Source organism: Ranitomeya variabilis, chromosome 3 (genome assembly GCF_051348905.1).
Source record: "Ranitomeya variabilis isolate aRanVar5 chromosome 3, aRanVar5.hap1, whole genome shotgun sequence".
Taxonomy (NCBI): Eukaryota; Metazoa; Chordata; class Amphibia; order Anura; family Dendrobatidae; genus Ranitomeya; species Ranitomeya variabilis.
Genome location: NC_135234.1, coordinates 64,316,183 through 64,330,489, shown reverse-complemented (window position 1 = coordinate 64,330,489; position 14,307 = coordinate 64,316,183). Strand labels below are relative to the sequence as shown.

The following is a 14,307-nucleotide window of genomic DNA, read 5'->3' as shown; positions in this document are numbered from 1 at the left end:
AATTAAAAAAATGGTATTTCAAAATTTGTTTTTATTTTTCCATGCATTTACATTTTGCTCTATTACTTACTTTCATCATCTGAGTCAAAACCGAAGTACAGCTGACACTTCTTTTGTGCTAGATGCTTCTCAAGTGCTTCTTTGCTACAATAATTCGTTAGGCACTTCCCACATCTAAATTTCTCCACTGGAGTTTTAGCTACTGCATGGTCTTGAGAAGTGTGTCCCTGGTCATTTTTCCAGCGTTTTGGCATACTTGTGTACTGTTCTGCTAGATAGCTGGACGGCAGCATCCTCCGAAAAGACGGCACTGCCACAGAGCCATACGTAGTGAAGAAATCGGTCACATTTGGTTTAGCAAGAGTCTGTGCCTTTTCAGCAGCTTTTATTGGTGGAGTCTCCTGTACGGTGTTGGAGCCGGGTGGCTTTCTTTTATCCGTTTCGGTATCATCTACAGTTGCCAATGTTTGCACCACAATGCTCGGCGCCAGAGCACTGTGTCCTTTGAGGCTTTGCTCCTCCTCAGCAGCCTGGAGGGCTTCATGAATTGGACCTGGACTAAAGGGGAAGCTTGCCTGTATGGCCTGGTCAGGTGAAAGCACACCACCATTCATTTTCTTCTCTGCTTGTTTATAGGTCTTTGGTTCTGCTATATCCTTTTTTGACTTCCAAATGGGAATGGGAAGGTCTAGAGTTTCCTCTTTCCGGGAAGCTCGCATTTTTTTGAAAGATCTGACCAGTTGGCGGTCTAGATATCTACCACCCTTGTGCAGAGCAGGAACGGTTTCTACAGAATCCACATTGTGTGAAGACTTCTCGATTTGTAAAGAAACAGGGACAGTTTCTACAGACGCCTCGATTTGTAAAGAAACAGGGACAGTTTCTACAGACGCCTCGATTTGTAAAGAAACAGGGACAGTTTCTACAGACGCCTCGATTTGTAAAGAAACAGGGACAGTTTCTACAGACGCCTCGATTTGTAAAGAAACAGGGACAGTTTCTACAGACGCCTCGACTTGTAAAGAAACCGGAGCAGTTTCTACAGATTCCTCGATTTGTAAAGAAACCGGGACACTTTCTACAGACTTCTGTAAAGAAGTGTTACTGTCTAATGGATGTTGTTCATAGTGCTGAGCTTCGTGTACGTACAGGGAAGAACGTTCATTGAAAACCTTGAGACAGTTCTTAAAACCGCACTGAGCTTCGAAGGTCTTGTGGCTTTGCAGATGTTCAGCAAGTTGTGGCGAGAACTTGTATCGCTTATTGCAATGTAACTGCTGGCAGAAGTAGACGTTGGGATAGTAGTGCATCTTCATATGGTCGAGGAAATGTGTGCAATTAACAAACTTTCTCTGGCAGTAGCGGCACTTTCCTTTGTTCCATGTCATGATGTGCTCCTGTACCTTGGCGTCAAACGGATGCGCGTTTCTGGCATGCTTATTCAAGGCCCTTACCTTGTGGAACACTCTGTGACAGCCCTGAGCAGGGCATGAATAATCAACCTCGCGATGGACAACGGGGTCTTCTCTGCGAAATGAAGAGCCGTTTAATTTAATGTAGTGACTCAGTTCGCTGCTGGCACCGTCTTCTACGTCACCTAATGCACCAGTGTCATCCGAATTACTGACGTCTGTCGAGAATGAAGTCTGTGTAGCCGTGGAGTACTTGACATTTCCTTCGGTACGGTCGACCGTGTGGTTTTCCCCAGGAATGGCTGGCTCATTCACCAGCAAGTCATGGTTAGAATTTCCAGTCTCCGAGGATGAAAAAGACTCCTCTGAACAATTCACCTCATTAGAATATGTTTGCAAAGAATCTGATGAAGGGTGTAGAGAATTTTCTGTAGGACGCCGTTGCAATTTCTTTAGATGATGTTTTAGATGCCTGAGCATGGAAACTTTACTTCTGAACTTGCGGACACACATAACGCATGAAAACCATCCTCTTTTATGATGAGTCTGTGCATGTCGGAGTATGTGACCGCCCAAAAATTGTCTATTGCACAAGGCACAAAGATGCCTGGGTGTGACGGTGTCCATCTTCGAGGGGATGAGCATTATATGGTTTTTCTTGAGCTCCGATGTGACTCGTAGCCGGATACTGCTTTCCTTGTGCTTCAGTTCTCCATTGTGTAATGGTGTTACAGCGCCTTCCACAGGCAAGCTTAGTTGTTCAACAACATTATCCGGCGGGTCAGGATTGGATAAAGCCAGCACAGCAGCTTCCTTTCCCAGCAGAGCAGAGCAGTTTGTTTGGATCATGGAGAAGTTCCAAAATTCAGGATCAAATAATAATCCCCTTTTTAATATTGGAAGTAGTTCAAAGCGTACCCGATTCTCGACGTAGCTGGAATACTCATTGTAATCCTCATCAGAGTTCCTATACAACCGCTCAACAACTCGATATGATTCTACGGTCCGCTCCAGGAAGAAAACGGACAGTGCGCAGACCCTGCAAATCTCCAAGTCAGTGGGTAAAAGGTAAGCTATGGTCTTATAAATTAAAGATTTTGTCCCGGAGTCATCCTTAAGATCCAACTGTAACGCACAGCCGCAAAGTTCAACCGACAGCTGCACCGAACCTTCAGCAATCTGCAAAAAGAAAAAAAGGAGAGGGGTCAGACATGTACAGGTGGACGATCCTCAGGCACAGACATAAATATTAAAGAAGTTGTACAATCACAAAGAAAAATAACATTCCCAGAACGCTGTAGAGTAATAAAAGTAATAATTGCCCTAACACTGCGCCAACTCCAATGCTGCCCACATCCCCTGCTGGTCTCTATACCTTCTGTTCAGTCCAGATGATCACTAGCAGTCACATGTCTGTCCATGCTGGCAAAGGTGTAATGACCGTGATCGCAGAAGTCACGACAAAGCACATAAAGGTGAGCCGACGCCAGCTGAAGTTTCAACTGGATGTGCGTTCGAGGACAAACATCCAGTTGAAGTGTATTGCGCCGCACAGACTTGTCAAGTATGTGCGCAGCAATACACACCGTCGGCCAATCAGAGCCAGCAGCTGTCGTCGGCATGCACGTGACTGAGGGTGCGTGGCAATGACATCATGTGCTCCTGTCAATTGCACACTGAAGTCAGCGTCGGCTTCAGAAGAGGACACCGTGCAGCGGAGGAGCAGGAAAAAAGGTGAGCATGGCGGCTTGTTTTTTTTCTATGCATTAACCCCTTCCCCCCAGCCTGTTTCCACCTTCATGACCGGGCCAAATTTTACAGTTCTGACCTGTGTCAATTTATGAGGTAATAACTCTGGAAACCTTCAACGGATCCCAGTGATTGTTATGAAAAAAAAAACAAAAAAAACCCACCATCTCCCATAGTGTGCTTCATGATCGTGGTAAAATATGTCCGATATGACTTGCATTTGTTTGTGAAAATATTGGACATTTGGCAAAAATTTGGGAAGTTTTGCAATTTTCAAACTCTTAATTCTTATGCCCGTAAACCTGAGTTATGTCACGCAAAATAGTTAATAAATAACATTTCCCACATATCTACTTTACATCTGCATCATTTTTTTAAAAAAATATTTTTTGCTAGGAAGTTTTAAGGGTTAAGTAGCTTTAGGGGGGCCTATATGACAGAAAATACCCAAAAGAGACACCATTCTAAAAATAGCACCTGTGAAAGTCCTCAAAACTAAGTTCAAGCAGTTTATTAACTCTTCAGGTGCTTCATAGAAATTAAAGCAATGTGGAAGGAAAAAATTAACATTTAACTTCTTTTTTTTTTCACCAAAATTTTACTTTAGCCTCAATTTTTTTTATTTCACAAGGGTAACAGGAGAAAATTGACCCCAAAATTTGTTGTGCAATTTCTCGATACCCCATATGTGGGGGAAAACTACTGTTTGTGCACACAACAGTGCTCGGAAGATGAGGAGAACCATATTGGAGCTCATGTTTGGCTGGAATGGTTTGAGAGTGCCATGTCACATTGGCAGAGCCCCCCTGAGGTGCCAGAACAACAGAAACACCCCCATAAGTGACCTAATTTTACAAATTAAACGTCCCTATGAATTCATCTAGGGGTACGGTGAGCATGTTGACACCACATGTGCTTCAGAGTTTTAAATCAATGGGTGGTGAAGAAAGAATAATTAAATTTTTAGAGCCAAAATGTTTTTTTTAGCTTCAAATTTTTATAAGGGCTAATAGGAAAAAATGGACCACATAAGTTTGTTGTGCAATTTCTCCTGATTGCACCAATATCCTATCAGGAGCTATTTTTTCAGGCACAGTGCAAAGCTCAGAAGGGAAGGAGTGACATATTATAGTGTAGAATTTAGTTATGGTTTGCAGGTATCATGACAATGGGAGAGCCCCTAATGTGCCAGCACAGCAGAACCCCCCTACATAAGAGACCCCATTTTACAAACTACACCTCTCAATGAATTCATCCAGGGGTGCAGTGATCATATTGACACCATGAGTGTGTCACAGAATTTTATGCCATTGTGCAGTGAAGAAAATATCACTTAGTGTCAGCCTCCTAGTGGCAGCAGCATACACCCACGGTCTGTGTCTCCCAATGAGGCGAAGGAGAAATAACTACATTTTTACCATAAAAATGTTTTAGCCCCAGATTTTATATTTTCACACTGGGAAATGAGTAAAAATGAAACCAAAATTTGTCCCACAATTTCTGCTGAATGTAGAAATACCCCATATGTGCCTGTACAGCACTGTTAGCCCCGCGGCGAGACTAGGGAGGGAAAGAGTGTTATTTCCCTCCTGGAAAACAAATTTTCCTAGAATAGTCTGTAAACTCCATATAAAGAGCCGCTAAGTGCTATAAGAGCAGAATCACCCCCTCAAGTGACCCCATGTTAGAAATTATACCCCTCCGAGAATTTACCGTATCTACAGGTGTAGTGATGATTTGACATTTTACAAAGCAGTAGTAGATGTTGCTGAGTGAAAATTGCAAATACGCCATTGTATTGCCCAGAAAAAAAAAGCAGATACAGTATTTCAAATGCGCTGCTGATTCCAAGACCCCAAGACAAGATGGTTAGTGGTTGTCCTGAGGAAGAGGTCATTAATGACTTTGAAATGCACCGACAATAAACCACTTTCAATTACCGTATATACTTGAGTATAAGCTGGGATTTTCAGCCAAAAAAAATGGACTGAAAGTGCCCCCCTCTCGGCTTATACTCGAGTCATGGAAGGCGGGGGGGGGGGGTCGGCGGGTGAGGGGGAGCGACGCCTGTCAAATACTCACCTACTCCCGGCCCTCCTGACGCGGTCCCTGCATGTCCCACGGTGTTCGGCGCGGCAGCTTCTTCCCCTCTTCAGCGGTCACGTGGTACCGCTCATTAAAGTTATGAATATGGACTCCACGCCCATAGGGGTGGAGCCGCATATTCATTACTGTAATGAGCGGTACCATGTGACCGCTCACTACAGGAAGAAGCTGCAGCGCCGTACACCGTGGGACATGCAGGGACCGCGTCAGGAGCGCCGGGAGTAGGTGAGTATATTTACCTTCCCTCGTTCCACCGAAGCTCCGTCTTCCCGTCCTCTTGCTGTGACTGTTCAGGTCAGAGGGCGCGGTGACGTATTAGTGAGCACGCCGCCCTCTGCCTGAACAGCCAGTGCGGAGAGACGGGACGCTGAGGAGCAGCGGGCAGCGACGCGAGGTATGTCTTTTTTTTTTTTTAGTGCAGCAGCAGCATTACATGAGGCACAATGCTGCATGGAGCATTATATGGGGCCATAGCTGCATGGAGCATTATATGGGGCCATAGCTGCATGGAGCATTATATGGGGCCATAGCTGCATGGAGCATTATATGGGGCCATAACTGCATGGAGCATTATATGGGGCCATAACTGCATGGAGCATTATATGGGGCCATAACTGCATGGAGCATTATATGGGGCCATAACTGCATGGAGCATTATATGGGGCCATAACTGCATGGAGCATTATATGGGGCCATAACTGCATGGAGCATTATATGGGGCCATAACTGCATGGAGCATTATATGGGGCCATAACTGCATGGAGCATTATATGGGGCCATAACTGCATGGAGCATTATATGGGGCCATAACTGCATGGAGCATTATATGGGGCCATAACTGCATGGAGCATTATATGGGGCCATAACTGCATGGAGCATTATATGGGGCCATAACTGCATGGAGCATTATATGGGGCCATAACTGCATGGAGCATTATATGGGGCCATAACTGCATGGAGCATTATATGGGGCCATAACTGCATGGAGCATTATATAGGGCATCTTATGGGGCCATAAAGAACTGCATGGAACATTATATGTGGCTCCTGATTGATTCAATATGGATATTCAAAAACACTTAACCTACTAATGTCTCAATTAATTTTACTTTTATTGGTATCTTTTTATTTTTGACATTTACCGGTAGCTGCTGCATTTTCCACCCTAGGCTTATACTGGAGTCAATAAGTTTTCCCAGTTTTTTGTTGCAAAATTAGGGGGGTCGGCTTATACTCGAGTATATATGGTAACCATCTTAGAATCAGCAGCACATTTGAAATCCACTGTTCCTGTTTTTCATGTACGGATTCCTGTGAATATTGAAGCAGCTGACAGTTACGCTGTATAGTAGTTGTGTCACACACAACCTCTCAAGGTGACCATATCAACCCTATCCTTCTATCAGGCATACCTGGGTAAGGCCCTATTGCGCTTTGCACATTTCTTTCAATTGTAGCGCCCAGTACATTGTAGTGCCCAGTACATTGTAGTGCCCAGCCTGTGCTTAGTGAGACATGCACCTGTAAATTAGGCGGGCTCTCATTGCTACAGAAATGCCAAACATGTGGACGCTATCTGGTTTAGGGACACTGAGGCACAGAATGGAAGGTGTCATTTGGATTCAGTCTGAATCACGCACTTCAGAGATTTACATGGAAACCCCGATGTAAGCGCTCAGCGCAGAGTAAATGTGAGCTGAGCCTTAATGCAATCTTTGGGAGGCAGAATTAACAAATCAACAGCAGGTGAAGAATTGGTTTGATTTTTTACGCAATTCCTCGTGCGGTATAAGTTATTAGATTACTTTATTTTTCAGGTCGGTGTGATTACAGCGATACAAGATTTATATGCTTTTTTTCTATTTGGCTGCTATCACACATTAAAAGACGTGTTTTTTTTTGTTTTGTTTTTTGCAAAAACAAGTTTTTGCAACCCCATATTTTGAAAGCTATAATCTGTCCATATTTTACCCCAGAGTCATGACATGGCTTGTTTTTTTGCGGGATGAGAAGACGTTTTTATTGGTACCATTTTCAGGCACATAACATTTTTTTGACTGTTTTGTATTCTGATTTTTGGGAGGCAACATGAACAAAAAAAACCAATTCAGGAATTGTCTTTTTGGCTGTTTTTTTTATGTAGTTCAGCGTGTGGTAAAATTGATAAGGCATCTTTATTCTTTAGGTCAGTACGATTACACAGATACCCCTTTTCTATATTTTTTTTAGGGATTACTGCTTTTACACAAACTATTTTATAGAAAAAAAAAATTTTTTGCATTGCTTTATTCTGAGAGCTATAACTTATTTTTCCGCTGAGCTGTATGGCGGCTTGTTTTTTTGCTGAACAAGATGACGTTCTCATCGATACCATTTTTATATTCATCTTTTCAATTGCGTTTTATTCCAATTTTTGTTTGGTGATATGATGAAAAAGCATCTTTTTTTGACTCGTTTTTATTCATTTTTCTTACGGTGTTCACTAAGGGATTAACTAGTGACAGCTTTATAGGTCAGGTCACTCCGGAAGTGGCGATACCAAATGTGTACATTTTTATTCATTTATTTATTTTTACATAAAAATACTTATTTATGGGTATAATTTTTTTTTATTACTATTTTGTGATTTTTTAATAATATTTTTACTTTTTTTTTTTTTTACTGTTTTACTTTATGGGACGTTCACCTTTAGCAGTCTGAGCGCTGGTGTAAAGCACTACAATGCATTATAACTGTCAGAGCTACACTGGCACAAGCTTAGTCTAACAAGCTTGCTGTAACCTGTTGACCCGAATGCCATCATGACTACCTCAGGCCCTCAACAATCAAGCCCTGGCAATGATGTTTTGGGGCGACCCGATCATTGGGGAGAGGGAGCCCCTTCCATCTCTTCCAAATGCTGCGATTGCACATGTACAGAACCTGTGTCTGCAAACTCAACAGGGCGTTATCTAGACGTCCACGATCGGGAAGTCCTTCCCAACCAGGACGTATGGATATGTCTAAGGTCGTGAAGAGGTTAAACAGCGGTAAACGGGGGGCATAAACTAACATAGGCCCCAGGTAAGAGACATATTACCATGATGAGACCCAGGATAAGGGACATACCGTATATACCAGGACAGGGGTTACATATACCAGGATGGAGGATATTACATAATTATAGCAGGATGGGGGGCCTCCAAATCTTGAACTGGGGCCCATCGGACCCTAGCTACGTCACTGAATACCGATCTTGCAACAAATGCTGCTAAACACTGACCAAAGCAAAGGCGGGAGCATCACCGCTGCAGCCAGTCATCATCTGACCTGATCAAAAAGTAAAGAGACGGTCAGGGCATCTGGGCTACATTGAATTATGAGGACCGTCAGCAGTAAGCTGGGGCTGCAGTCACTGCTTCCTTGTCTGACCTGAAGCGTCATTGGGGCAGCGCTGCGGTTACTTACCACATCTTCCGTCACATGTCGTGTCAGTGAACAAGGTGACGGGGCCAAAAGCAGTCTGGACTGAAATTAAAGCAGCATCAGAGAAGCTGCGGGGAGTGACAGCAGCCCCAGCATCCTGATGACTGTAAAGCATGCTGCGAGATTCAAACGAATCCTCAGTAGACAAGAAGTAATAGAGGGAACGGTAGAGAGTTTTGTAATTGATATACATTAGAAAAGTGGATAGATTATTAGTTAGACACACAGTATGGAATTCACTTAGTTTTGGACAATCCTTTTAAAAGGGAACCTGACAGGTGGTACATGTTGCCTGATCCACAGGCAGTCAATATGTATCAGGCGCTGGCTGTACGATCTCAGCCAGGAATACTTGACTCTGAAACGCTGTTACATGTCAGAGAAAAACAGAGACTGCTCTGTGCTGTACACTAGTCGGACAGGAGGATCCCCGGAGGCTTCTTCCCGCTTGCTGCCCTGGACTGATGCCTCTGTGGGGCAAACATGGAAGGAAGTGAGTGGGGATCCGCCTGTCCGACTAGTCTCCAGCACCTATTAAACTAGGCTTTTCTCTGAAAATCCTGCAACCAGTGTCGATACCTTCTATCCGTGGATCAGGCAGGATGTACCAGCTGTCAGGTTCCCTTTAACACCAAATCTGCTACTATAACTTTCACTATTGTAATAGTACCTGGTTCCCCTTGCTCGGGCCTCAGCTTATCTTGTGCACCACTAAACCTTTTTTTATTGCACTGCAGGGTTTTAAGCTTTCTTATATTAAAAAATTAAAAGGAATGTACCCTTTTTATTTATTTTTTAATCAGTAAATTGTCTTTGATGCAACTCCCCTCAAAAACAAAAGGCGTTGTCATTGTGGGGTGGTAATGGCCTGGTCCTGTGTGACATGCACTGATGGAGCTTTCCTTTCTGCACACATCTAACATACAGGCCATTCATCCTGACACACACTCACCTCCTCTCTGATGGCTTTCATGAAGGGGAATATGGCCTTCACATTGGTGGCAATCCTCAGCATGTTGTAGCATTGCTCCACAAATACTTGCTTGGATGGGTTTACCTTCAAGTGAAGTTTACTCCAAATAAAAATTAAATCCCTGCAAAACAAGAACACAGATTAGCTAAATATATAGCTAGTAAAGTACAGAATGTGGATACATAATGGGACAGGTCATCTAAGAATCAAGAATGGGACATTGCAAATTCTCGGTAATGGAAAGCCTGCAGCGGCCAAAACAAACCTCAAATTGTGCTGTTTACAGAATTTGCTGCAGATTTCACGACATCCATTGCAAAAGGTGAAATCCACAGTGAAATCTTCAGCATACACCAACGTGTGGACTGTACCACAAGCAAAGTTGCACAGTGGATTTTTTCTGAAGCACATGGATGAGAATCATAGGAAAAAAAAAAGCAGTATATTCCATGCATGTGAAGACGCCCTAGAGGTATATCCAATGTGCTGAGGAATATATCTAAAAAGCCCTCAATCCTTTAATCATTTCTTACTCCATAACATGCTATTGTGACAGGTTTATGAACCGAGCTCAGGAGCACAGCCTGCTCTGCAAAAGGCAGGTGGCGGCTGCATCTAACAGCAGCTACAGGAGCTGGCTCTGATCGCTCCTGGGTGGGACATTCGCGTGGGTGCCCATTGGCTTTGGGAGATGAAACCATGCAATGTTTTGCATTTCTAGTCAGGAACCTGCTGAATGACTGTCTTGGCTATCTTACAGCTCCTGTAAAAAGTTCATGCTGAGCTGCGGGTGACTGAAGAGCCAGCATCTCCCCCTACTACGGCTTTAATATAAGCTCATAGAGGGGATATTCTCCTGTGCCTGCACCAAGACGTGATATAAGCATCCATTACAGTGATGTGCGTGAATGCACAAGGCCCACGCGGATTTGTCACAGGCATTTTTACAATGGATTTGAGCAGTGCAACTCCGCGATCACAAGATCTCCGGAAATGGCTGAGATCTGCAGAGGTTTAGAGGCTGAAGAGGAAGTAGTGTTCCCCATTCCTGGCTTCTTTTTGGACACTTACCAAAGACAGTACATTTTCCCAGTTTGCAGCTGTGTGATAAGGAAAGCTTCGCTCAGCTGTAATGCCAACGCCGTTTTACCTTCCTTTTCAATATTGCAGATAATTTGAACTCCGTCGCTGCAATCTATTCTTAGTACGTGCTGGAAAAGTAGAAACGCAGGTTAGAAATAATCAGATAGGTGAATTATCTTTCCTAGATATAGAATTGTATTACATTGTAAACCCGCATCTTTCCTAACTTAACACATTACAACAGATCAGAATTTAACAAAGCAGAATATTATTATTATACATTTTTATAGCGCCATTTATTCCATGGCACTTTACATGTGAATACGGGGCAAATATAGACAAATACATTAAACATGAGCAAAAAACAAGGCACACAGGTACATAAGGAGAGAGGACCCTGCCCGCGAGGGCTCACAGTCTGCAGGGGATGGGTGAGGATAAACTAGGAGAGGGTAGAGCTGGTTTTGTGGCAGTTCAGTAGGTTGAGGATCACTGCAGGCTATAGAGGTGGGAGGACAGTTCAAGATGGACATGTTGCTCCAGTAATTTGGAGGCATAAGGGAGAACAGATATCGGGTGATAGCTAGACACAGAGGACAGGTCGAGGGAGGGCTTTTTGAGGATGGGTGTGATCTTGGCATGCTTGAAGGATGAGGGGAAGACACCTGTGATAACTTACTGATGGATGGCAGTCTGACCTCTGGGATCTGCACTGGGTCAGCAGAATAGGGCACTTTTAGCCAGGGTTGTGAAGTTGTGGAATCGAAGCCCATTTTGGTGAAGTCGGTGTCATGGAAATTGATGAGTCGGAGGTTTGGCTTACCAACTCCACAGCCCTGATTTTATCCCCCCATTAGTGTGGAGCAGAAGTGCACATTGTTGACCGCTGCTCCATTTATTCTCTATGGGGCAGCCAACCGTTGTGCTCGATTTTTTTCTGGTGGTCCCATAGAACAGTGTTCCCCAACTCCAGTCCTCAAGGCTTACCAACGGGTCATGTCTTCAGGATTTCCTTTGTATTGCACAGGTGTTGGAATTATTGCCTGTGCAGGTGATGCAATTATCACCTAGGGAATACTAAGGAAATACTGAAAACATGACCTGTTGGTGGGCCTTGAGGACTGGAGTTGGGAACACTGCCATAAAAAATTAATGGAGATGAATTCTGTCATCCTGACCCGCAGATCCACTTTGTAACAGGGATAAAAGTGTCTCATATGGGGTAAAAATGCCATTCTTCCGATCGGTGCAGGTCCCAGTATCCAGGCCCCGATCAGCTATTATCACCAATCCTTTGGATAAATAATAACTTGGTTTTACCAGACAAACTCTTTAAATATACAGTACCTAATTTAACACATATGACTATTCACTACAAAGCTATGGAGTATCCTCTGCCATACCATAAACCCTGGTAATATAGGCCTATTTACACAAAATGTAAAGCACAAACCTCAGGAAGCAGCTTGTCCGTTAGTCGGGTCATATGCAGACATGTAAAGTAGGCCTGATGATAATACAGGTTCTTACTGACGTCAGGATGGCTCAGGCAGGTTGTTATTAGCGCGACTGCTTCTGAAATACGTTCGCAGGCGATGAGGTATCTCACTCGAAACTCAAAGAACAGCTGGTTCTCTGACCGCAAGTATCGGTCCACTAAGAAGGGGAAAAGATGACCACTCTCAGCTTGTATGCGACATGTCATTATTTAGGCACAAAGTGTTCGGGAGCAGGCGCCTTCCACGGATAACCTGTTCTTGCAATGAATCTCTGTATATAAGTACAGGAAACTCACCGATATCTTGAGGTTCAGATTTCCCTTTGAGGATAGCTTGTAATACTGGATCTTCCCAGGGACCTCCATCCTTAATAACGCATGTAACTAGTCTCAAGTCTACGCTGTCATAGTGGATAAGGAGGTCATGGCATTCCTGAAAATCAAAAATCATAAATGACCAAATGGACGTTTATACGGTGGCGAGTCAGAGTGGAGAGCCGCCAATATCCTAGTCTGCCGCCTGTTCATGCACTGCACACCACGTCATACAGCTAGATACAGACAACAGCCGGTCGCTGGTGATTAGTGGGGCCAGACCAGTGGCGATCAGCAGATCACTGACCGGCTACCAGGAAAGGAACAAGCACTTCAACGAGAACGCGAGTACAAAGTTACACCTGCACAGCCATCATTACCTGGACTGAACCCAGGATGTCTTTCAGAGGAGCCTCATAAAATTCATCTTTTCCAAAAAACAGCAGCAACTCAAACAGACTCCTGAAATAAAACAGCAATGAACTGGGATTAAGGCCAAAACAAGCGAAATGCGTCAATAATTAGCTTACAGACACTAATCACACAGAACCAGGTAACAAATCAGACTGGATTATGTCACTAGTGTCACTGTAGGGGGCGTGTCGCCCCCAACTTTTAATTATAATTCCTGCACCTGTGGTCTCCCCAAAGATCGGGTCACACAGGTTTGGATCTGACTTACGTTTTTCTTCACAGATGGGAATAGTAATCCGACTGACAAAGGAGTTTTGTTACAAAATAAGATGCTCTTGCAAAATAAATAAAAATATTATAAATATTTTCTCTATTACTTTCCTCTGCAAGGGTCACCGATGTTGTATCAGACCCCGTAGGACTCCACTGTCATGCAGATTATAATAATAATAAAAATATATACCGTATTTTCCGGCGTACAAGACGACTTTTTAACCCCTGAAAATCTTCTTAAAAGTCGGGGGTCGTCTTGTACGCCGGGAATCGCCTTGTACGCCGGGTGTATATGGTGGGTGGGGGGGGGGGAGTGATCCTGATGACGACGAGGGGGCGTCTCACAGAAAAGTGAGTATCCCCCATTACCTTATCATAGCGCTGCAGCGTGGGGTCTCTGTGCTGGGAGCGGCGGCTGCTGTGCTGTGCTGTGGCGGCTCCTCTTCTGCAGTGTGGGGCCTCTGGTTCTGTGGGGCGGTGGCGGCGGCGGCGTATCTTCATGCAGTCGGGGCTCCTCCGGCATCTCAGCCTGGAAGCCCCGCCGGCAACTCCATCGGTACAATGCGCTGGCCTCCGGGAAAATGGCCGCTGCTTAGATTCAGATCTCGTTGAGATCTGAATCTGAGCATGCGCAGCCCCCAGCGGCCGGGCCACCGCATCGCACCTATTGAGCTGCCTCCGGGAAAATGGCCGCTGCTCAGATTCAGATCTCGTCTCCCGAGATCTCGGGACGAGATCTGAATCTGAGCAGCGGCCATTTTCCCGGAGGCCACCTGACCGCATTGTACCCATGGAGTTGCCGGCGGGGCTTCCAGTCTTTGAGATGCCGGAGGAGCCCCGACTGTATGAAGATACGCCGCCGCCACCGCCCCACAGCACCAGAGGCCCCACACTGCAGAAGAGGAGCCGCCACAGCACAGCACAGCAGCCGCCGCTCCCAGCACAGAGACCCCACGCTGCAGCGCTATGATAAGGTAATGGGGGATACTCACTTTCCTGTGAGACGCCCCCTCGTCCTC

The 14,307-nt window shown here is 44.7% G+C and overlaps 1 protein-coding gene across 2 annotated transcripts in view; it reads right to left on the bottom strand.

Annotated features, from left to right (window-relative positions):
- The window catches only part of ZNF654 (zinc finger protein 654), a 39,752-nt gene that overhangs the window by 17,206 nt on the left and 8,239 nt on the right, over window positions 1-14,307 (bottom strand). Inside the window, exons 3-9 of one of the 2 annotated variants that reach the window (XM_077294085.1) lie at window positions 12,982-13,063; window positions 12,584-12,719; window positions 12,242-12,444; window positions 10,777-10,916; window positions 9,685-9,826; window positions 1,011-2,591; window positions 71-971 (exon numbers count right to left, since the gene is read on the bottom strand). In XM_077294085.1, the coding sequence (XP_077150200.1) occupies window positions 71-971; window positions 1,011-2,591; window positions 9,685-9,826; window positions 10,777-10,916; window positions 12,242-12,444; window positions 12,584-12,719; window positions 12,982-13,063 (3,185 nt within the window). Of the gene's footprint in view, window positions 1-70; window positions 2,592-9,684; window positions 9,827-10,776; window positions 10,917-12,241; window positions 12,445-12,583; window positions 12,720-12,981; window positions 13,064-14,307 lie in introns of both variants that reach the window. The other variant, XM_077294084.1, reaches the window with a different exon arrangement.